General features: G+C 47.9%; 1 protein-coding gene across 1 annotated transcript in view; it reads right to left on the reverse strand.

Annotated features, from left to right (window-relative positions):
* The window catches only part of COPG2 (COPI coat complex subunit gamma 2), a 282874-nt gene that overhangs the window by 180973 nt on the left and 76984 nt on the right, over nucleotides 1-24917 (reverse strand). Inside the window, exons 13-17 of the mRNA XM_081102433.1 lie at nucleotides 24265-24368; nucleotides 23215-23340; nucleotides 22237-22299; nucleotides 21610-21749; nucleotides 20873-21044 (exon numbers count right to left, since the gene is read on the reverse strand). Of these exons, the coding sequence (XP_080958559.1) occupies nucleotides 20873-21044; nucleotides 21610-21749; nucleotides 22237-22299; nucleotides 23215-23340; nucleotides 24265-24368 (605 nt within the window). The remainder of the gene's footprint in view (nucleotides 1-20872; nucleotides 21045-21609; nucleotides 21750-22236; nucleotides 22300-23214; nucleotides 23341-24264; nucleotides 24369-24917) is intronic.

Genomic DNA, 24917 nt, shown 5'->3' on the forward strand with positions numbered 1-24917 from the left:
TGGGGACAACCTCGTCAGCGCAGGGCTAGGCGAGAGGAGGTGAGGTTACAGAGAAGGCCAGGTAAGCCACCACCATCTCATAATGGTGGACCCCCAAAGGTAAGGATCAGGGGACAGCAGTTGGAGTCAGCAGACCCCTCTTGGGGATGAGAGAGCGGGCAATGGGGGGAGGAGGAGTGTAAGTGAAGAGACCAGCACAGGTCATGGAAGGACCAATTAATCCTTCATCTGACTAGCAAGTCAAAGGGGAAGTAGGATGGGACATTGAGGGTCAAGCAGAGGGTGGAGCATGGAGGCAGGGAGAGGTGGGATCGGGGGTTGAGTCTGGAGGCGTTTCTGGTGTGCCAGGGTTGGAGAGGAGGACATGGATTGGGATGGGGTTGGGTGAAGGGAGCCAAGCTCCATGCACGGGAATCCTCAACTCCTTTAATGCACATTGTGGGCTGATTCCGTGTCAAGTGGTGGGCATGATGAGGACAACTAAGGAGCAGGAGGGCAAGACCAGGGAATCCACCCAGAGAGCCCACTGGAGAGTAGCCCTAGCAGGATAGGCGAAGGCCAAAGTCTGGTTGGCGGAAAACACACCAGCACTTGAGAGGACCACAGGGGCTCTGTGGAAGGATCGTGCCAGGGGTGTGAGAGGAGGGATAACATCCAGAAAAGGGATAAGAGCAAGAGCTGAGAACGTCCAGGTCCTGGGACAAAGGTACTTCCACAAGGCACCAGAGTCGTTAAGATAGGGAGGAAGGAGTAGCTTACACGTGGGTGAGTGTGTGTGCGTGTGTGTGTGTGTGTTTTGGAATTGTGGTGGTGGCTACATATAAATAATGGTGTTTTGCAGATTGGGGTTGGAAGGGAGTCGGGCAGTTTCAGGAGGACAGTGTCGGGACAGTGAGAGAATGGTGCGAATGCTGGGATCTTGCAGGAAAATGTGTCAATGGCAAACAGTAGAAGGCTCGAGGCCCAAGGGTGAGTGCAGCCCAGGAGTCAGGTTGGGCTTCCACAGCAGTGATTCTTCCCGGGGGTGGGAGGGGGGGGTGAGTTTCACCCGAGGGGGGGGTGGGCATGACCCCCAAGGGAGGCCTATCACACCATCTGAAGGGGGAGCAGTACACTGCTTGAAACAACAAAACCAAAAAAATTCAAAAGAAAACACAAAAACACACCCCAAAGATGTTGCTGATAGGCCTCCTTGGGGGGTCATGCACCCACGGGTGAGAATCACTGGGTGGAAGGGGCAGAGAGGAGAGCTGGGCAGAGAGGCGAAGCATGAGCAGGTGAGGAGGTGGAGGTATGAGACTCAAGCATGTCAGAATGGGGCTAAGGGACCCTGGACCAGGCAGACAGCAAGCAAAGGGATGTAGCCGAGAAATCACCTGGAAGGATAGAGGGTGGCACCCTGGGCTTCACCTGGAGTGAGTAGGGAGCAGAGCACCAAGGTTTGGTCCTGGCACTGAGGCCTCTTGAGGAGGAGGGCTGAGGGAGACAGGAGCGACCAACGGGGAAATTTAGGGTGGACTGATGTGATCAGAGAGCACCTGAAGGGCTGTAGAGCAGAAGCAAGGCCCAGCTGGGACTGGAGATGATCTGGCAGAGAGACGATGGCTGGCAGAGCAAGGAGAAGAGAGGGGCGGACAGCAAGACCCAGGGCTCTGTGCAGAGCGAGACCGAGCGCCAAGGTGTCAGGCATGGCTGAGCAGGCACAGGGGCAAGAGGGAGGGCTGAAGGCCAAAGACCCAGAGCAGTGGCTCCCAACCTGTTTTTGCCCATGCCCCACCTAAGCATCTCTAAAATCCTGATGCTTCCCCGGCCCGTGGCATATAATTCCCATTATTCAAAAAGTGAACTCCGATTCATGTGGAGGACACCTAAAAGGCCACTAACTTGGTCTAAACAACCTTCCAAACAAGATGGCATCCATGAAAGAGAAAAAGCAAACAACAACAGACAGTTGACATACTGGGGAAGAAATAACCCAGAAATTGCCCCAAAATAACAATTGAAGTGATATCAAAAAATAGCAAATAAACTTTTCAACATATAACAGATGCCGGGGGGTAGGGGAGGCTTGGGGAAGGTCAGTTGGGGGGAGAGGGACACAGATGTACTAGTATTTGTAATACTTTAAAGGAGAAAAATACAAAAAAAAATAAAAACGAAACGTATAACAGAGAACTTAAGTGATGAATATGTCACAAAAGATCGTTCTCTACTCTACTAATATATGAAGCTCCTAGAAGCTTCAGAAATGCACGAAATTCACTCTTAACAACTCGTTTGAAATCGCCCCCGTTAAATCCAAATTGCCCCACTGTGAACGGTGGGAGCCACTGACCCAGACTGATAAGGAAGAGGTAGGGGAATCAGAGGAAGAGGCTCCCCAAGGGCTGTGCCCCAAGACTGTGCAACAAAGGGGTCCCAATGGAATCAGGAAAGGTAACCAGTACCGAGGTTCGCGTGTCCCTGGAGGAAATCACAGTCCAGGTTCACAGGCTGTGAGGAGAGGGCGTAGGCAAGCGGGCAGATGCAGGAGAGCATATGAGGGCCAAGGAGACGGCAGTGGGGTGTGCAGAAGGTGAGGAATGAGGTAACGAGCACACAGAGCACCATGGGCATCGGCAAGAAGAGGTACCGTCTGTGACTGCAGAAATGTCACCTGGCTGAGGAAGGACAGTTTTCTTGCTACCTATGCAGTAGAGAAGCAAAGCAAGAAAGATGATGAACCCAGGCCCAAGAGGTAGGACTTGAGGTGAGCACATTCGGCGTGTGGGAGAGTGTAGGAGAGGGGCCAAATTCCAAGGGCACAAAAGACTGAGAAAGGACAGGGGACGAATGAACTGCACCCAAAGAATGGTAAAGAACGAAACCTGGGTGGCGACTAGGGGAAGGCAGGTACTTTCCTCCCATGGGTGGCTCAAGGGCGGGCAGGAGCCCACGCAGGCTGAAGGTCACAGAGTGGGTAAGGCCAAAGAGCAATGCCGGCCTGGTGGGATGAGGTCAGAGGACAACCAGGTGTAGAGAAGTGGGCAATGGAAAAGCCTGGGGACAACCCCGTCAGCGCAGGGCTAGGCGAGAGGAGGTGAGGTTACAGAGAAGGCCAGGTAAGCCACCACAATCTCATAATGGTGGACTCCCAAAGGTAAGGAACAGGGGACAACAGTTGGAGTCAACAGACCCCTCTTGGGGATGAGAGAGCGGCCAATGGGGGAAGGAGTATTGCAAGTGAAGAAAGGAGCACAGGTCATGGAAGGACCAATCAATCCTTCACCTGACCAGCAAGTCATAGGGGAAGTAGGATGGGATATTGAGGGTCAAGCAGAGGGTGGAGCATGGAGGCAGGGAGAGGTGGGATCAGGGGTGGAGTCTGTAGGCATTTCTGGTGTGCTAGGGATGGAGAGGAGCTCTGCCTTATGATCCATAGGATTTCGGAAGGTGTTGGGTGAAGGGAACCAATTCCAAGCACGGGAACACCCAATTCCTTTAATGGAGATTGAGCACTGAATCCTTGTCAAGTGGTGGGCATAATGAAGGCAGGTTAAAGAGCAGGAAGGCAAGATCAGAGAATCCATCCAGAGAGCCCAGTGGAGAGTATCCCCAGGATAGGGGGAGGATAAAAGTCTGGTTGGTGGAAAACACACCAGCACTTGAGAGGACCACAGGGGCTCTGTGGAAGGATCATGCCAGGGGTGTGAGTAGAGGGATAACATTGAGAAATGGCAGAATAGCAAGAGCTGAGAAAGTCCTTGTCCTGGGACAAAGGTACTTCCAGAAGGCACCAGAGTCATAACAGAAGGGAGGGAGGAGTAGTTTACGCATGGGTGAGTGTGTGTGTGTGTGTGTGTGTGTCTGTGTGTGTGTGTGTTGGAATTGTGATGGTGGCTACAGATAAATAATTGTGTTTTGCAGATTGGTATTGGAAGGGAGTCGGGCAGTTGCAGGAGGACAGTGTCGGGACAGTGAGAGAATGGTGGGAATGCTGGGATCTTTCAGGAAAATGTGTCAATGGCAACCAGTAGAAGGCTAGAGACCCAAGGGTGAGTGCAGCCCAGGAGTCAGGTTGGGCTTCCACAGCAGTGATTCTTCCCGGGGGGGGGGGGTGAGTTTCACCCGAGGGGGGGGTGGGCATGACCCCCAAGGGAGGCCTATCACACCATCTGAAGGGGAGCAGTACACTGCTTGAAACAACAAAACCAAAAAAATTCAAAAGAAAACACAAAAACACACCCCAAAGATGTTGCTGATAGGCCTCCTTGGGGGGTCATGCACCCACGGGTGAGAATCACTGGGTGGAAGGGGCAGAGAGGAGAGCTGGGCAGAGAGGCGAAGCATGAGCAGGTGAGGAGGTGGAGGTATGAGACTCAAGCATGTCAGAATGGGGCTAAGGGACCCTGGACCAGGCAGACAGCAAGCAAAGGGATGTAGCCGAGAAATCACCTGGAAGGATAGAGGGTGGCACCCTGGGCTTCACCTGGAGTGAGTAGGGAGCAGAGCACCAAGGTTTGGTCCTGGCACTGAGGCCTCTTGAGGAGGAGGGCTGAGGGAGACAGGAGCGACCAACGGGGAAATTTAGGGTGGACTGATGTGATCAGAGAGCACCTGAAGGGCTGTAGAGCAGAAGCAAGGCCCAGCTGGGACTGGAGATGATCTGGCAGAGAGACGATGGCTGGCAGAGCAAGGAGAAGAGAGGGGCGGACAGCAAGACCCAGGGCTCTGTGCAGAGCGAGACCGAGCGCCAAGGTGTCAGGCATGGCTGAGCAGGCACAGGGGCAAGAGGGAGGGCTGAAGGCCAAAGACCCAGAGCAGTGGCTCCCAACCTGTTTTTGCCCATGCCCCACCTAAGCATCTCTAAAATCCTGATGCTTCCCCGGCCCGTGGCATATAATTCCCATTATTCAAAAAGTGAACTCCGATTCATGTGGAGGACACCTAAAAGGCCACTAACTTGGTCTAAACAACCTTCCAAACAAGATGGCATCCATGAAAGAGAAAAAGCAAACAACAACAGACAGTTGACATACTGGGGAAGAAATAACCCAGAAATTGCCCCAAAATAACAATTGAAGTGATATCAAAAAATAGCAAATAAACTTTTCAACATATAACAGATGCCGGGGGGTAGGGGAGGCTTGGGGAAGGTCAGTTGGGGGGAGAGGGACACAGATGTACTAGTATTTGTAATACTTTAAAGGAGAAAAATACAAAAAAAAAATAAAAACGAAACGTATAACAGAGAACTTAAGTGATGAATATGTCACAAAAGATCGTTCTCTACTCTACTAGTATATGAAGCTCCTAGAAGCTTCAGAAATGCAAGAAATTCACTCTTAACAACTCGTTTGAAATCGCCCCCGTTAAATCCAAATTGCCCCACTGTGAACGGTGGGAGCCACTGACCCAGACTGATAAGGAAGAGGTAGGGGAATCAGAGGAAGAGGCTCCCCAAGGGCTGTGCCCCAAGACTGTGCAACAAAGGGGTCCCAATGGAATCAGGAAAGGTAACCAGTACCGAGGTTCGCGTGTCCCTGGAGGAAATCACAGTCCAGGTTCACAGGCTGTGAGGAGAGGGCGTAGGCAAGCGGGCAGATGCAGGAGAGCATATGAGGGCCAAGGAGACGGCAGTGGGGTGTGCAGAAGGTGAGGAATGAGGTAACGAGCACACAGAGCACCATGGGCATCGGCAAGAAGAGGTACCGTCTGTGACTGCAGAAATGTCACCTGGCTGAGGAAGGACAGTTTTCTTGCTACCTATGCAGTAGAGAAGCAAAGCAAGAAAGATGATGAACCCAGGCCCAAGAGGTAGGACTTGAGGTGAGCACATTCGGCGTGTGGGAGAGTGTAGGAGAGGGGCCAAATTCCAAGGGCACCAAAGACTGAGAAAGGACAGGGGACGAATGAACTGCACCCAAAGAATGGTAAAGAATGAAACCTGGGTGGCGACTAGGGGAAGGCAGGTACTTTCCTCCCATGGGTGGCTCAAGGGCGGGCAGGAGCCCACGCAGGCTGAAGGTCACAGAGTGGGTAAGGCCAAAGAGCAATGCCGGCCTGGTGGGATGAGGTCAGAGGACAACCAGGTGTAGAGAAGTGGGCAATGGAAAAGCCTGGGGACAACCCCGTCAGCGCAGGGCTAGGCGAGAGGAGGTGAGGTTACAGAGAAGGCCAGGTAAGCCACCACAATCTCATAATGGTGGACTCCCAAAGGTAAGGAACAGGGGACAACAGTTGGAGTCAACAGACCCCTCTTGGGGATGAGAGAGCGGCCAATGGGGGAAGGAGTATTGCAAGTGAAGAAAGGAGCACAGGTCATGGAAGGACCAATCAATCCTTCACCTGACCAGCAAGTCATAGGGGAAGTAGGATGGGATATTGAGGGTCAAGCAGAGGGTGGAGCATGGAGGCAGGGAGAGGTGGGATCAGGGGTGGAGTCTGTAGGCATTTCTGGTGTGCTAGGGATGGAGAGGAGCTCTGCCTTATGATCCATAGGATTTCGGAAGGTGTTGGGTGAAGGGAACCAATTCCAAGCACGGGAACACCCAATTCCTTTAATGGAGATTGAGCACTGAATCCTTGTCAAGTGGTGGGCATAATGAAGGCAGGTTAAAGAGCAGGAAGGCAAGATCAGAGAATCCATCCAGAGAGCCCAGTGGAGAGTATCCCCAGGATAGGGGGAGGATAAAAGTCTGGTTGGTGGAAAACACACCAGCACTTGAGAGGACCACAGGGGCTCTGTGGAAGGATCATGCCAGGGGTGTGAGTAGAGGGATAACATTGAGAAATGGCAGAATAGCAAGAGCTGAGAAAGTCCTTGTCCTGGGACAAAGGTACTTCCAGAAGGCACCAGAGTCATAACAGAAGGGAGGGAGGAGTAGTTTACGCATGGGTGAGTGTGTGTGTGTGTGTGTCTGTGTGTGTGTGTGTTGGAATTGTGATGGTGGCTACAGATAAATAATTGTGTTTTGCAGATTGGTATTGGAAGGGAGTCGGGCAGTTGCAGGAGGACAGTGTCGAGACAGTGAGAGAATGGTGGGAATGCTGGGATCTTGCAGGAAAATGTGTCAATGGCAACCAGTAGAAGGCTAGAGACCCAAGGGTGAGTGCAGCCCAGGAGTCAGGTTGGGCTTCCACAGCAGTGATTCTTCCCGGGGGTGAGGGGGGGGTGAGTTTCACCCGAGGGGGGGGTGGGCATGACCCCCAAGGGAGGCCTATCACACCATCTGAAGGGGGAGCAGTACACTGCTTGAAACAACAAAACCAAAAAAATTCAAAAGAAAACACAAAAACACACCCCAAAGATGTTGCTGATAGGCCTCCTTGGGGGGTCATGCACCCTCGGGTGAGAATCACTGGGTGGAAGGGGCAGAGAGGAGAGCTGGGCAGAGAGGCGAAGCATGAGCAGGTGAGGAGGTGGAGGTATGAGACTCAAGCATGTCAGAATGGGGCTAAGGGACCCTGGACCAGGCAGACAGCAAGCAAAGGGATGTAGCCGAGAAATCACCTGGAAGGATAGAGGGTGGCACCCTGGGCTTCACCTGGAGTGAGTAGGGAGCAGAGCACCAAGGTTTGGTCCTGGCACTGAGGCCTCTTGAGGAGGAGGGCTGAGGGAGACAGGAGCGACCAACGGGGAAATTTAGGGTGGACTGATGTGATCAGAGAGCACCTGAAGGGCTCTAGAGCAGAAGCAAGGCCCAGCTGGGACTGGAGATGATCTGGCAGAGAGACGATGGCTGGCAGAGCAAGGAGAAGAGAGGGGCGGACAGCAAGACCCAGGGCTCTGTGCAGAGCGAGACCGAGCGCCAAGGTGTCAGGCATGGCTGAGCAGGCACAGGGGCAAGAGGGAGGGCTGAAGGCCAAAGACCCAGAGCAGTGGCTCCCAACCTGTTTTTGCCCATGCCCCACCTAAGCATCTCTAAAATCCTGATGCTTCCCCGGCCCGTGGCATATAATTCCCATTATTCAAAAAGTGAACTCCGATTCATGTGGAGGACACCTAAAAGGCCACTAACTTGGTCTAAACAACCTTCCAAACAAGATGGCATCCATGAAAGAGAAAAAGCAAACAACAACAGACAGTTGACATACTGGGGAAGAAATAACCCAGAAATTGCCCCAAAATAACAATTGAAGTGATATCAAAAAATAGCAAATAAACTTTTCAACATATAACAGATGCCGGGGGGTAGGGGAGGCTTGGGGAAGGTCAGTTGGGGGGAGAGGGACACAGATGTACTAGTATTTGTAATACTTTAAAGGAGAAAAATACAAAAAAAAAATAAAAACGAAACGTATAACAGAGAACTTAAGTGATGAATATGTCACAAAAGATCGTTCTCTACTCTACTAGTATATGAAGCTCCTAGAAGCTTCAGAAATGCAAGAAATTCACTCTTAACAACTCGTTTGAAATCGCCCCCGTTAAATCCAAATTGCCCCACTGTGAACGGTGGGAGCCACTGACCCAGACTGATAAGGAAGAGGTAGGGGAATCAGAGGAAGAGGCTCCCCAAGGGCTGTGCCCCAAGACTGTGCAACAAAGGGGTCCCAATGGAATCAGGAAAGGTAACCAGTACCGAGGTTCGCGTGTCCCTGGAGGAAATCACAGTCCAGGTTCACAGGCTGTGAGGAGAGGGCGTAGGCAAGCGGGCAGATGCAGGAGAGCATATGAGGGCCAAGGAGACGGCAGTGGGGTGTGCAGAAGGTGAGGAATGAGGTAACGAGCACACAGAGCACCATGGGCATCGGCAAGAAGAGGTACCGTCTGTGACTGCAGAAATGTCACCTGGCTGAGGAAGGACAGTTTTCTTGCTACCTATGCAGTAGAGAAGCAAAGCAAGAAAGATGATGAACCCAGGCCCAAGAGGTAGGACTTGAGGTGAGCACATTCGGCGTGTGGGAGAGTGTAGGAGAGGGGCCAAATTCCAAGGGCACAAAAGACTGAGAAAAGACAGGGGACGAATGAACTGCACCCAAAGAATGGTAAAGAACGAAACCTGGGTGGCGACTAGGGGAAGGCAGGTACTTTCCTCCCATGGGTGGCTCAAGGGCGGGCAGGAGCCCACGCAGGCTGAAGGTCACAGAGTGGGTAAGGCCAAAGAGCAATGCCGGCCTGGTGGGATGAGGTCAGAGGACAACCAGGTGTAGAGAAGTGGGCAATGGAAAAGCCTGGGGACAACCCCGTCAGCGCAGGGCTAGGCGAGAGGAGGTGAGGTTACAGAGAAGGCCAGGTAAGCCACCACAATCTCATAATGGTGGACTCCCAAAGGTAAGGAACAGGGGACAACAGTTGGAGTCAACAGACCCCTCTTGGGGATGAGAGAGCGGCCAATGGGGGAAGGAGTATTGCAAGTGAAGAAAGGAGCACAGGTCATGGAAGGACCAATCAATCCTTCACCTGACCAGCAAGTCATAGGGGAAGTAGGATGGGATATTGAGGGTCAAGCAGAGGGTGGAGCATGGAGGCAGGGAGAGGTGGGATCAGGGGTGGAGTCTGTAGGCATTTCTGGTGTGCTAGGGATGGAGAGGAGCTCTGCCTTATGATCCATAGGATTTCGGAAGGTGTTGGGTGAAGGGAACCAATTCCAAGCACGGGAACACCCAATTCCTTTAATGGAGATTGAGCACTGAATCCTTGTCAAGTGGTGGGCATAATGAAGGCAGGTTAAAGAGCAGGAAGGCAAGATCAGAGAATCCATCCAGAGAGCCCAGTGGAGAGTATCCCCAGGATAGGGGGAGGATAAAAGTCTGGTTGGTGGAAAACACACCAGCACTTGAGAGGACCACAGGGGCTCTGTGGAAGGATCATGCCAGGGGTGTGAGTAGAGGGATAACATTGAGAAATGGCAGAATAGCAAGAGCTGAGAAAGTCCTTGTCCTGGGACAAAGGTACTTCCAGAAGGCACCAGAGTCATAACAGAAGGGAGGGAGGAGTAGTTTACGCATGGGTGAGTGTGTGTGTGTGTGTGTCTGTGTGTGTGTGTGTTGGAATTGTGATGGTGGCTACAGATAAATAATTGTGTTTTGCAGATTGGTATTGGAAGGGAGTCGGGCAGTTGCAGGAGGACAGTGTCGAGACAGTGAGAGAATGGTGGGAATGCTGGGATCTTGCAGGAAAATGTGTCAATGGCAACCAGTAGAAGGCTAGAGACCCAAGGGTGAGTGCAGCCCAGGAGTCAGGTTGGGCTTCCACAGCAGTGATTCTTCCCGGGGGTGAGGGGGGGGTGAGTTTCACCCGAGGGGGGGGTGGGCATGACCCCCAAGGGAGGCCTATCACACCATCTGAAGGGGGAGCAGTACACTGCTTGAAACAACAAAACCAAAAAAATTCAAAAGAAAACACAAAAACACACCCCAAAGATGTTGCTGATAGGCCTCCTTGGGGGGTCATGCACCCTCGGGTGAGAATCACTGGGTGGAAGGGGCAGAGAGGAGAGCTGGGCAGAGAGGCGAAGCATGAGCAGGTGAGGAGGTGGAGGTATGAGACTCAAGCATGTCAGAATGGGGCTAAGGGACCCTGGACCAGGCAGACAGCAAGCAAAGGGATGTAGCCGAGAAATCACCTGGAAGGATAGAGGGTGGCACCCTGGGCTTCACCTGGAGTGAGTAGGGAGCAGAGCACCAAGGTTTGGTCCTGGCACTGAGGCCTCTTGAGGAGGAGGGCTGAGGGAGACAGGAGCGACCAACGGGGAAATTTAGGGTGGACTGATGTGATCAGAGAGCACCTGAAGGGCTGTAGAGCAGAAGCAAGGCCCAGCTGGGACTGGAGATGATCTGGCAGAGAGACGATGGCTGGCAGAGGAAGGAGAAGAGAGGGGCGGACAGCAAGACCCAGGGCTCTGTGCAGAGCGAGACCGAGCGCCAAGGTGTCAGGCATGGCTGAGCAGGCACAGGGGCAAGAGGGAGGGCTGAAGGCCAAAGACCCAGAGCAGTGGCTCCCAACCTGTTTTTGCCCATGCCCCACCTAAGCATCTCTAAAATCCTGATGCTTCCCCGGCCCGTGGCATATAATTCCCATTATTCAAAAAGTGAACTCCGATTCATGTGGAGGACACCTAAAAGGCCACTAACTTGGTCTAAACAACCTTCCAAACAAGATGGCATCCATGAAAGAGAAAAAGCAAACAACAACAGACAGTTGACATACTGGGGAAGAAATAACCCAGAAATTGCCCCAAAATAACAATTGAAGTGATATCAAAAAATAGCAAATAAACTTTTCAACATATAACAGATGCCTGGGGGTAGGGAAGGCTGAGGGAAGGTCAGTTGGGGGGAGAGGGACACAGATGTACTAGTATTTGTAATACTTTAAAGGAGAAAAATACAAAAAAAAAAATAAAAACGAAACGTATAACAGAGAACTTAAGTGATGAATATGTCACAAAAGATCGTTCTCTACTCTACTAGTATATGAAGCTCCTAGAAGCTTCAGAAATGCAAGAAATTCACTCTTAACAACTCGTTTGAAATCGCCCCCGTTAAATCCAAATTGCCCCACTGTGAACGGTGGGAGCCACTGACCCAGACTGATAAGGAAGAGGTAGGGGAATCAGAGGAAGAGGCTCCCCAAGGGCTGTGCCCCAAGACTGTGCAACAAAGGGGTCCCAATGGAATCAGGAAAGGTAACCAGTACCGAAGTTCGCGTGTCACTGGAGGAAATCACAGTCCAGGTTCACAGGCTGTGAGGAGAGGGCGTAGGCAAGCGGGCAGATGCAGGAGAGCATATGAGGGCCAAGGAGACGGCAGTGGGGTGTGCAGAAGGTGAGGAATGAGGTAACGAGCACACAGAGCACCATGGGCATCGGCAAGAAGAGGTACCGTCTGTGACTGCAGAAATGTCACCTGGCTGAGGAAGGACAGTTTTCTTGCTACCTATGCAGTAGAGAAGCAAAGCAAGAAAGATGATGAACCCAGGCCCAAGAGGTAGGACTTGAGGTGAGCACATTCGGCGTGTGGGAGAGTGTAGGAGAGGGGCCAAATTCCAAGGGCACAAAAGAGTGAGAAAGGGCAGGGGACGAATGAACTGCACCCAAAGAATGGTAAAGAACGAAACCTGGGTGGCGACTAGGGGAAGGCAGGTACTTTCCTCCCATGGGTGGCTCAAGGGCGGGCAGGAGCCCACGCAGGCTGAAGGGCACAGAGTGGGTAAGGCCCGGTGGGATGAGGTCAGAGGACAACCAGGTGTGGAGAAGTGGGCAATGGAAAAGCCTGGGGACAACCTCGTCAGCGCAGGGCTAGGCGAGAGGAGGTGAGGTTACAGAGAAGGCCAGGTAAGCCACCACCATCTCATAATGGTGGACCCCCAAAGGCAAGGAACAGGGGACAGCAGTTGGAGTCAGCAGACCCCTCTTGGGGATGAGAGAGTGGGCAATGGGGGGAGGAGGAGTGTAAGTGAAGAGACCAGCACAGGTCATGGAAGGACCAATTAATCCTTCATCTGACTAGCAAGTCATAGGGTAAGTAGGATGGGACATTGAGGGTCAAGCAGAGGGTGGAGCATGGAGGCAGGGAGAGGTGGGATCGGGGGTTGAGTCTGGAGGCGTTTCTGGTGTGCCAGGGTTGGAGAGGAGGACATGGATTGGGATGGGGTTGGGTGAAGGGAGCCAAGCTCCATGCACGGGAATCCTCAACTCCTTTAATGCACATTGTGGGCTGATTCCGTGTCAAGTGGTGGGCATGATGAGGACAACTAAGGAGCAGGAGGGCAAGACCAGGGAATCCACCCAGAGAGCCCACTGGAGAGTAGCCCTAGCAGGATAGGCGAAGGCAAAAGTCTGGTAGGCGGAAAACACACCAGCACTTGAGAGGACCACAGGGGCTCTGTGGAAGGATCATGCCAGGGGTGTGAGAGGAGGGATAACATCCAGAAAAGGGATAAGAACAAGAGCTAAGAACGTCCAGGTCCTGGGACAAAGGTACTTCCACAAGGCACCAGAGTCGTTAAGATAGGGAGGAAGGAGTAGCTTACACGTGGGTGAGTGTGTGTGCGTGTGTGTGTGTGTGTTTTGGAATTGTGGTGGTGGCTACAGATAAATAATGGTGTTTTGCAGATTGGGGTTGGAAGGGAGTCGGGCAGTTGCAGGAGGACAGTGTCGGGACAGTGAGAGAATGGTGCGAATGCTGGGATCTTGCAGGAAAATGTGTCAATGGCAAACAGTAGAAGGCTCGAGGCCCAAGGGTGAGTGCAGCCCAGGAGTCAGGTTGGGCTTCCACAGCAGTGATTCTTCCCGGGGGTGAGGGGGGGGTGAGTTTCACCCGAGGGGGGGGTGGGCATGACCCCCAAGGGAGGCCTATCACACCATCTGAAGGGGGAGCAGTACACTGCTTGAAACAACAAAACCAAAAAAATTCAAAAGAAAACACAAAAACACACCCCAAAGATGTTGCTGATAGGCCTCCTTGGGGGGTCATGCACCCACGGGTGAGAATCACTGGGTGGAAGGGGCAGAGAGGAGAGCTGGGCAGAGAGGCGAAGCATGAGCAGGTGAGGAGGTGGAGGTATGAGACTCAAGCATGTCAGAATGGGGCTAAGGGACCCTGGACCAGGCAGACAGCAAGCAAAGGGATGTAGCCGAGAAATCACCTGGAAGGATAGAGGGTGGCACCCTGGGCTTCACCTGGAGTGAGTAGGGAGCAGAGCACCAAGGTTTGGTCCTGGCACTGAGGCCTCTTGAGGAGGAGGGCTGAGGGAGACAGGAGCGACCAACGGGGAAATTTAGGGTGGACTGATGTGATCAGAGAGCACCTGAAGGGCTGTAGAGCAGAAGCAAGGCCCAGCTGGGACTGGAGATGATCTGGCAGAGAGACGATGGCTGGCAGAGCAAGGAGAAGAGAGGGGCGGACAGCAAGACCCAGGGCTCTGTGCAGAGCGAGACCGAGCGCCAAGGTGTCAGGCATGGCTGAGCAGGCACAGGGGCAAGAGGGAGGGCTGAAGGCCAAAGACCCAGAGCAGTGGCTCCCAACCTGTTTTTGCCCATGCCCCACCTAAGCATCTCTAAAATCCTGATGCTTCCCCGGCCCGTGGCATATAATTCCCATTATTCAAAAAGTGAACTCCGATTCATGTGGAGGACACCTAAAAGGCCACTAACTTGGTCTAAACAACCTTCCAAACAAGATGGCATCCATGAAAGAGAAAAAGCAAACAACAACAGACAGTTGACATACTGGGGAAGAAATAACCCAGAAATTGCCCCAAAATAACAATTGAAGTGATATCAAAAAATAGCAAATAAACTTTTCAACATATAACAGATGCCGGGGGGTAGGGGAGGCTTGGGGAAGGTCAGTTGGGGGGAGAGGGACACAGATGTACTAGTATTTGTAATACTTTAAAGGAGAAAAAAACAACAAAAAAAATAAAAACGAAACGTATAACAGAGAACTTAAGTGATGAATATGTCACAAAAGATCGTTCTCTACTCTACTAGTATATGAAGCTCCTAGAAGCTTCAGAAATGCAAGAAATTCACTCTTAACAACTCGTTTGAAATCGCCCCCGTTAAATCCAAATTGCCCCACTGTGAACGGTGGGAGCCACTGACCCAGACTGATAAGGAAGAGGTAGGGGAATCAGAGGAAGAGGCTCCCCAAGGGCTGTGCCCCAAGACTGTGCAACAAAGGGGTCCCAATGGAATCAGGAAAGGTAACCAGTACCGAGGTTCGCGTGTCCCTGGAGGAAATCACAGTCCAGGTTCACAGGCTGTGAGGAGAGGGCGTAGGCAAGCGGGCAGATGCAGGAGAGCATATGAGGGCCAAGGAGACGGCAGTGGGGTGTGCAGAAGGTGAGGAATGAGGTAACGAGCACACAGAGCACCATGGGCATCGGCAAGAAGAGGTACCGTCTGTGACTGCAGAAATGTCACCTGGCTGAGGAAGGACAGTTTTCTTGCTACCTATGCAGTAGAGAAGCAAAGCAAGAAAGATGATGAACCCAGGCCCAAGAGGTAGGACTTGAGGTGAGCACATTCGGCGTGTGGGAGAGTGTAGGAGAGGGGCCAAATTCCAAGGGCACAAAAGAGTGAGAAAGGACAGGGGACGAATGAACTGCACCCAAAGAATGGTAAAGAACGAAACCTGGGTGGCGACTAGGGGAAGGCAGGTACTTTCCTCCCATGGGTGGCTCAAGGGCGGGCAGGAGCCCACGCAGGCTGAAGGTCACAGAGTGGGTAAGGCCAAAGAGCAATGCCGGCCTGGTGGGATGAGGTCAGAGGACAACCAGGTGTAGAGAAGTGGGCAATGGAAAAGCCTGGGGACAACCCCGTCAGCGCAGGGCTAGGCGAGAGGAGGTGAGGTTACAGAGAAGGCCAGGTAAGCCACCACAATCTCATAATGGTGGACTCCCAAAGGTAAGGAACAGGGGACAACAGTTGGAGTCAACAGACCCCTCTTGGGGATGAGAGAGCGGCCAATGGGGGAAGGAGTATTGCAAGTGAAGAAAGGAGCACAGGTCATGGAAGGACCAATCAATCCTTCACCTGACCAGCAAGTCATAGGGGAAGTAGGATGGGATATTGAGGGTCAAGCAGAGGGTGGAGCATGGAGGCAGGGAGAGGTGGGATCAGGGGTGGAGTCTGTAGGCATTTCTGGTGTGCTAGGGATGGAGAGGAGCTCTGCCTTATGATTCATAGGATTTCGGAAGGTGTTGGGTGAAGGGAACCAATTCCAAGCACGGGAACACCCAATTCCTTTAATGGAGATTGAGCACTGAATCCTTGTCAAGTGGTGGGCATAATGAAGGCAGGTTAAAGAGCAGGAAGGCAAGATCAGAGAATCCATCCAGAGAGCCCAGTGGAGAGTATCCCCAGGATAGGGGGAGGATAAAAGTCTGGTTGGTGGAAAACACACCAGCACTTGAGAGGACCACAGGGGCTCTGTGGAAGGATCATGCCAGGGGTGTGAGTAGAGGGATAACATTGAGAAATGGCAGAATAGCAAGAGCTCAGAAAGTCCTTGTCCTGGGACAAAGGTACTTCCAGAAGGCACCAGAGTCATAACAGAAGGGAGGGAGGAGTAGTTTACGCATGGGTGAGTGTGTGTGTGTGTGTGTGTGTGTGTGTGTGTGTGTGTGTTGGAATTGTGATGGTGGCTACAGATAAATAATTGTGTTTTGCAGATTGGTATTGGAAGGGAGTCGGGCAGTTGCAGGAGGACAGTGTCGGGACAGTGAGAGAATGGTGGGAATGCTGGGATCTTTCAGGAAAATGTGTCAATGGCAACCAGTAGAAGGCTAGAGACCCAAGGGTGAGTGCAGCCCAGGAGTCAGGTTGGGCTTCCACAGCAGTGATTCTTCCCGGGGGGGGGGGGGTGAGTTTCACCCGAGGGGGGGGTGGGCATGACCCCCAAGGGAGGCCTATCACACCATCTGAAGGGGGAGCAGTACACTGCTTGAAACAACAAAACCAAAAAAATTCAAAAGAAAACACAAAAACACACCCCAAAGATGTTGCTGATAGGCCTCCTTGGGGGGTCATGCACCCTCGGGTGAGAATCACTGGGTGGAAGGGGCAGAGAGGAGAGCTGGGCAGAGAGGCGAAGCATGAGCAGGTGAGGAGGTGGAGGTATGAGACTCAAGCATGTCAGAATGGGGCTAAGGGACCCTGGACCAGGCAGACAGCAAGCAAAGGGATGTAGCCGAGAAATCACCTGGAAGGATAGAGGGTGGCACCCTTGGCTTCACCTTGAGTGAGTACGGAGTGTAGCACCAAGGTTTGGTCTGGTAGCTAAGGACTCTTAATGTGTGGGCTGATATGAGAAGGGAGTACTTGATGAGCTGTAATGGCTGTAAGAATGCCTGGCTGTGTTGGCTGACTACACTGCAGAATTTGCATCTTGTACTGATATGACTGCTGTGTGAGAAAGAGAAGGGATGCAATACTCACCTGTTCAGTTGAAATCTGATTGCCATTGTCTGAAGCTAGGAGGTAACAGGTACAGTGTCAATACTAAGGCCAGATGGTGACAGGTTGAATGTATAGAGGGAATTTTAGTAATTCCATTTTTTTTGATGAAAGGATGATTGGTTACAAGATGAATGGAAAGGTGAATAATGAGTTTTCAATCCTGGAATCTTGTTTAGTCTCATAATTTGTCATATTGGAGGAATACTGATATAAGGCTAGACTGATACAAATTCTAGTTATAAAGTCAGCGGAAGTGGTGATAAAAGTAGCGTTCTATCCTTTTTATAATCTAAGTAAAAATTCAAATTATGTGCTTTAGCTATAAAGAATGTAAATTTTATCAAGGTTCATTAATATGGATCCCAGTGAGAAGATGGAGATGAGTCAAAGGAAAAAAATATCCTGAGATCAATTACTTAATTGAAGTTGTAGATTTAATACCGAGTGTCAGGAGTTAATATGGTTAAACCTGAACAACAAATAATGAAGAGCGACTACAGATTCAGAAAAAAATTCAGTGTCCATCACATTCCTATGGTAGCTCAAATTAAGGTGGAGGTTTAAAAAAGGGTAGGCAGAAAGTCGAGAACTGAAGTATATATGAAAGAGTTATGAATTTTTAATTGGGAGGCAGCATCCCTAATGAAAAACAGAGAAAAACAATTCATATTGATATACTATGAAATTTTTTGTTAGTATGTGTATTTTCTGTTGAAGACTTTTTAAATGAGTTATTTAAATTTGGTGTTACTGATGCAATAGCTATTCAGAAGAAAAAGTTTCTGAATGAGAAAAGTTGCTAAGAAAGAATGCTGCCTGAAAGGCTTTTCTTAAAATTTTTTATTAAAACAGTAATTGTTAGGGGCTAGAATATAAAAGTAGGACTAATTGAATTGAGACTTAATCTTTTCACAAATTTCCCATAAATCAAGGGAAGGAGTTAAGGTGCTATCTTGACGTTGGGTTAAAGCACATTTTTCAGACGGTGTAGATTTTTTGTACAGTTATAAAGTACGGGAGAATGGGAAAGTTTAAAGATACAGCAAAGACAAGAATAATTGAATAATTTTTTGGAGGAGGTTAGAGGGTGTGTGTCTCTTCAACTGTGGAAGACTTACTTTTTAAAGAGGATAAAGGAAGAAAGTAGATAGTTCCAGAACTGAAACAAAAATAGCTTCTGTTTATTGAGTATTTACTACATGCCTGGCACTATGGTAACGACCTTATTTAATGATATTTCATCGTTTCAACAATCCTGAAAGGCTTATAGAGATCAAATAGCTTGTCCATGGTTACACAGTCTATATGGATCAGAGTCAGAATTCAAATCCCAATTTGTGTAGCTCTAAAACCTATATTCCTTTCTACTGTGCTATATAATTTTCAAGTTGAAGGAAATCATGATCTATATAATTTATGTTTTCCCCTTGTGAGTATAAGGAAAATATATTTTCTGAGATGAGACAAAGTAGAGGTGATGTGTAGATATTCAGGTGATTGGTAAAATTTGGAATATTTGCAATGGGAAAAAGAACGAATGGGTAAAAGACTTTTATTACCATCTATGTCCTGGTATTTTACTTCTATTCATTGTACAGCAAAGACTTTGGATTGGCCATAGATTAAAAATTTTAGAATTTCTGACAAAAACAAAGGAATAGAAAGGAATTTGCGTTTAAGCAGGTAGATGATGGGTCAAATATAAAGCAGTTTGAAAAGTCCAAGTGCTGAGACTTTTCTCCAAGATGGGATGACAAATGTTTATAACTGACTTTTAGCACCAAATCAGCAAACCCTTTGAATTTAATAGGAAAAAAAATTTCTCCAAATGCCAAATTTTTATTAATAAAATATGGAAAAAGCATTAAGCAAAAGAGCCTGAAGCCAGCAGATCAAAGGTTGAAACCTCTGGGCTAATTTGTAAGATATACTTTTTTAAAAAGAAATTAACCCCTCACTACAGAGGGGTCAGAAAACCTCCCCTGTACCTACTCTCTTAGTATAAAAGTTTCTATTGTTGTTGTTGTTGGTGGTGTTGTTGTTATTTCCTCCTGAACTATATGTGATTGCTGTAATTTCAATACTGTTGTCTTATGTATTTTGATATTGTAAAACTGTATTTACTGTCTTCTGTTAATACATTCACTGGGGTCTGTGAGGCACCTAAGTTATCAGTTATCCAAGTGAACCTGGAAAGGGAAGAGCTAGTGTTCTCACTTGGGAAAAGCTTGATTATTCAATGGGTTCAAGCATTTTGCTTCCCTTTAAAATTAAGTGGAGAAGTAATGACTTTTCTTAAAAAAGCAGAAACCTGGTGAGAAGCACCACAGGAGGAAGAATTATAAAACAAGTAGAGGAGGCCACTTGAGAAAACTGATAAAAGTGCAGATTATCCCAGGATGGTGGCAGAAGCCACGGGGCTACTTTAAGACTGGGCCCAGATACTGGTTTGGAACAAGAGTAAATAAAACTACCTTTACATAAGATACAGTCAGCTACGTTTCTGGCTGGTGGACATACTTTAGAAAAGTCTAACTAGAGGGGAATAGACCAGGAAAGAAAGTGAAGCTAAAAGGGAATGGAACAAGAGAAACCTCATTAAGGGATAAGGGAGGTAATGAAAGGTTAAAGTTGGATGGCCTCAAGCTTGAAGGAGAAATCCTAGAGGCCAGATAGGAAAGTGCCTTCCTAACCCAGCGGGTTATGGATCCAGGGTGGCTGCACCCAGGGGTCAGAGGGAACAACCTGGGATTCAGACCCCGCAACAGTGCCAATTTGAATCTACCTCGTGCTAGAGTGAGTAGCCTGGTCTATCATCCAACAGAGATATGATTGGGCAGGGGTTCCCAGAAACAACATCTAAAAAGGGAGCTTGGAAAGGGGCTAAAAGGAGGCAGGTTAAGCCCCTAATGTAACTGAATGATGACCAGAGATAACAATTCACTAGTACTTTTACGATTTCTTGTAACTCTGTACCTTCCTCAATATTTGTTAACTATTATCTGTTTTATTCCTGTACTAGTAGTAAAATTTTTTCCCTGTATCAGTAGTAAAAATTGTTTTTCCTGTACTAGTAGTAAAAATTGTTTTTCCTGTACTAGTAGTAAACATTGTATTTTCCTGTACTAGAAGTAATGTTTTTTCCAGTACTACTAATAAAAGTTTTTCAAAACATAAATGCAATGTGTGTGCTTATTTCTGTGAAAACCAGGTAACCATTGTGAATACTCCTTAGTGAATATGGAAAGAGAAGAAGCACTCAGGTGGGGAAAATATATCAAGTACAACACACACTAGACATTCACAAGAGGTAGGTCAGAAGACCTCAAGTCCCTGAACCTGTAAATACTATTATGGGCACTAGAAGCTACCGTCCCCACTCCTACCCAGACTCCACATGAATCAAGGAAAGAATTACAAAGCCTTTCTCCCATGTGGATACACAAATGCTGATTAAGACATTTACTGGGCTGAGACATACTCTCAGATGCCAGTACTGTGGTATAGCAGCGGTCGCCAATCGGTGGTCCGAAAGGTTGGCGACCGCCGGCAGACCCTCAAAGACAATATATTTTAAAATGCCATGGATCTACTAATAAAAAGCCCTTACGATGTCCTGGAAAGAAACACCAGGGAGAAGTGGGCCGTGCTCCTTACAGGAGACATCAGACAGATGAACCCTCATCAGTGGTTACACTGTTCTACCAGAAAGCCTGACGTACTTCTGGGGCTGCCCCTCTACACATTCAGTTTCTTTTTTAAGATTAAATATCCAGCAAATTCTACTTAGAGATTTAGTTATAAATAATATTTCTGCAGCACTAATTATATAACTATGAATACATCATCACTATCATTACATTTAATTCTAGAAAAGAACCATATTCTTGAACCCCAAACATGTGTCCAGACATTTAGGAGCTCAAGTGGTAATGCATTCTTAATCATGTAAGTGTCTCTTCCCCTCTGCGGGTTAGTACCTGCTGAAGAGTCATCATCAGGCAAACGGACAAGAGTGTAACATATTCCTGGTTGATTATAAGTGAGGCTGGGGACTGGGATACAACACAGCACTTCATAGGAATCTGACGGTTCCACCTGCACTGTCACTTTCTCCAGTAGCTGGTCATTGAGAGTGTTGGTACAATCAAACTGAAAAGTCAGCAAACAGAAAAACATTATGAAGGATAAGAACGGTTTGCAAGCAAGTTGTCCCTTCCCACCCATAACCCATAACTCAGTTCTGGAATTCACTATGCCTTTCCTCCCCAAATAGTGCTGTAGGTCTCCTCCTAAGGTTTTTCTTTAGGTAATAGGGACAGCCTTATCCTTGAAGCTTTGGGGTTTATATTATTCACTCGTTTTTTCTCTCTTTCCTGCGACTTAGTTCTACCAAACAAGATGGCAGATGTTTAATGGATTTCAATTGATTCTTAGAAGCTAAGCTTTTATCCTTATGTTAAATGGTGATTATTTTTTAGCAGCTTATACTTTATGTTGTGAAACTTTTCCAGATATTTTATTTTTAAGTTCTTTTAGTTTTTAACCCATCATACAAAGGCATCTCTGTAGCCATAGGAAGGAAAACCAGAAATGCTGCTAAGTTCCTTTCCTTCTCTATAAAAAGAACTACTAGAATCACAAATTACAGGGGAGTTAATACTGGTCTCCAAGCCTAGTAAGCTCCCATAGGGGCTGGGTAGGGAACTTATCTCACCTGGAACACAATGTGATTGGTAAACATGTGCTTGACACAACGAACAAAGTATTCGGTCTCTGCTTCTGTAAGCTGAACAGGCTCAGAAGACCTGAACAAGGGTCCCAGATTCATAAACTCAGGAATAGCAGCCAATTGTTCTATCAAGAAAAAAAATAAGGAAGAAAACAAAATGAGAAGATGACCCAAAATGAGAATAATCTAGGAGGACATTATGCTAGATGCTCATGATGTTTTAAGTTTCCATCACCTAGATAATAATTAAACTCTGATATATCCCCAAGCTTTAATAAATTAATATTTTAAGAGTTTATATACTCAATTACTAAAAGCAAAAAAACCTTATATTCCTAATTTCTTAGAATTTGAGTTCCCTGTTACCTAGGATATGAAGAACAACATCCCCAGTTAGCACATTAGCTTCGGCAATTGTAATTTTCCATGAACTTTAGGTAGCCCCAGCAACTATAATCTATAACAACAACTATAACCTATAACAACAAATATTCAGCCACACAAAGATTTCCTGCACTGGGAATTCCTCAAACTGAATGAAAGTAGTGCATTTCATTATATTTATAATGCCTAGGGTGCAGACTATTACTTCTACCCATCAATTTACCATACCTTGGAAAATGTCTTGCCTGGAAGGAGCCAACTTCTCTGACTTAGTAGCCACAAGTGTGATTTCTAAAAAGACAGATATGAGCAATCAAGTGAGCTTTCCTCCCATTATCAAGCTGAAAATGCAGACAGAAAGACATCAGGGCAGAAGCTTCTAACACACATAAAAGAAGCCACTGCTAAAAACACCAGTAGGCTTCTGTCACCTTTTTTTAGTGAGATGTTCAAATTAAAATTTACTTAGTGAACATATTTTGTTATATAATAAAGTAAGCCCTAAAATATAGTATTTGCTTTAAATGGGCAAGAATGTACAAAAAAAATATTCTCAAAAGAAGGAACTATTTATAAAACAAGTCTTCTCATGATTCAAATAGGAAAAATTACTTGTATAGTATCAATAGAAAAACTGAAAAGGTTCAAAGTTAAGATCATTCTTTCTCAGTCTGACCATTAAACATTCTTCCTTCCTTCCTTCCTTCCTTCCTCCCTCCCTCCCTCCCTCCCTCCCTCCCTCCCTCTCTCCCTCCTTTCCACCCTCCCTCCCTCCCTTCCTTCCTTCTTTTTTAATTTTATAGTTAGCTATCCCTTGGGAACATTTTTTTATGATCCTGTCCCATACATTCTTTCAAGACAAACCTCCAATAGTAAAATTAAGAAATTACCAACTTCAGAAAATAAAAACAGGAGGTGACAGCCCAATTGCAGCTCTGAGACACACAGTGACAGCTAACTTCAGATTCTGCAATACTAAGCATGGAAAAATAAAAACTTTCAATCTGGTCACACTTCATATTTGAGCTTTTATGTGAAAACCAGGAAAATAACTTAAAAGCTAATTAAAAACATCATCCACCATTCTTCTAAAAAGATTTAGAAATGCAGAGTGACAATTAAGCAAACTAAGGATGTATTAGAGAAAATATGCTAATAACACTACTTAAATATAGAAACACTAACAGAGTGAAGTCGTCCCATTACCTGCTTTCTGTTCAAAGGCAGGAGCCATAGCAAGAGGAATAGATTTCATGTCGAAGGGCTTTTCTGAAGGCTCTAATGTATACTGATGTAAAGCTTTTTCCATCCCTGGTATAGACACTGTCAGACCTATGAAACAGAGAAATCTCAGCATTATAACTTCTTGCCAATACTAGGATCCAGATAGGCCCAGATTTACACTGTTTATCTACTCTTTCTGAAGGAGGGGAAAATATAACCACAGACTTTATAACATAAGACATTAAAAGTAAAGGCTATTATATAAAAGTTTCTTATAATTTCATCCAAGGAAGCATGGGAGCAGAGCATAAACATTTTCAACAAAATATAAGTACCTTCCATAAAAAAGAGCAACTTAGCCATGTGGGAACAATGATCTAATAAAAGCCTAAGTGACCGTTATGGCAGAATGACCAGAACTACGGGTCGCTATGATGCAGACTGACCACCAGGGGGCAGACGCTTAATGCAAGAGCTGCCCCCTGGTGGTCAGTGCACTCACACAGGGAGAGTGCAGCTAAACCAGAAGCCGGGTTCATGTCTGGTGAGCACAGTGGCAGGAGCCTCTTCCGCCTCCATGGCAGCACTAAGGAGCAGCGAGCAGGCAGTAAGGAGCGAGGGCTCCTGGACTGCGAGAGGGATGTCCGACTGCCAGCTTAGGCCCAACCCCAGGGAGTAGGCCTTAGCCAGTAGTTGGACATCTCCTGAGGGCTCCCAGACTGCAAGAGGATGCAGGCTGGGCTGAGGGACAACCACCTCCCCAGCAGTGCACAAATTTCATGAACCAAGCCTCTAGTAGCATAAGAAAAGGGAGAAAAGGTAAACCCATTCAAGAATGAGCTCAAAAAGCATCAGGAGCAAGCAATATTCTTTGGGTTTTTACATACTTTAGATTTCCCTAGAAATGGAAGTGCAGTCAAAAACATAAAAGAAGCATTTTTCCTAGTAAAGTCAGCTCATATGCAAATCATCTTAAGACATGCTTCCAAGATACCAAAAGTATATTTGTCTATATCCGTGGCTCTCACTGACCATTGAAGATATATGTAGCATTCAATGCCATCTGCTTCTGCTGCAGCACATTCAGATAGAAAGTAGCTCTGTCTCGGACCTCATCATCGGTATCCATCATACACCTGTCCAGGGGATACAAATAGGCATGTCACACAGCACCCTAAAGATTCCCAAGAGCTTTACCATCACATCCAAAGAACACAACCAGGCCATGTGATACCACCTTTTTAAAAAATATATATTTTATTGATTTCTACAGAGAGGAAGGGAGAGAGATAGCGAGTTAGAAACATCGATGAGAGAGAAACATCAATCATCTGCCTCCTGCACACCTCCTACTGGGGATGTGCCCGCAACCAAGGTACATGCCCTTGACCAGAATCAAAGCTGGGACCCTTCAGTCTGCAGGCCGATGCTCTATATACTGAGCCAAACTGGTTAGGGCTGACACTACCTTTATTATAAAAGAACTCAACAGCCGAAACCGGTTTGGCTCAGTGGATAGAGCGTCGGCATGCGGACTGAGGGGTCCCAGGTTCGATTCCGGTCAAGGGCATGTACCTGGGTTGCAGGCACATCCCCAGTGGGAGTGTGCAGGAGGCAGCTGATCGATGTTTCTCTCTCATCGATGTTTCTAACTCTATCTCTCTCCCTACCTCTCTGTGAAAAAT

Source organism: Myotis nattereri, assembly GCF_964212035.1.
Source record: "Myotis nattereri genome assembly, chromosome: 11".
NCBI classification, from domain to species: domain Eukaryota; kingdom Metazoa; phylum Chordata; class Mammalia; order Chiroptera; family Vespertilionidae; genus Myotis; species Myotis nattereri.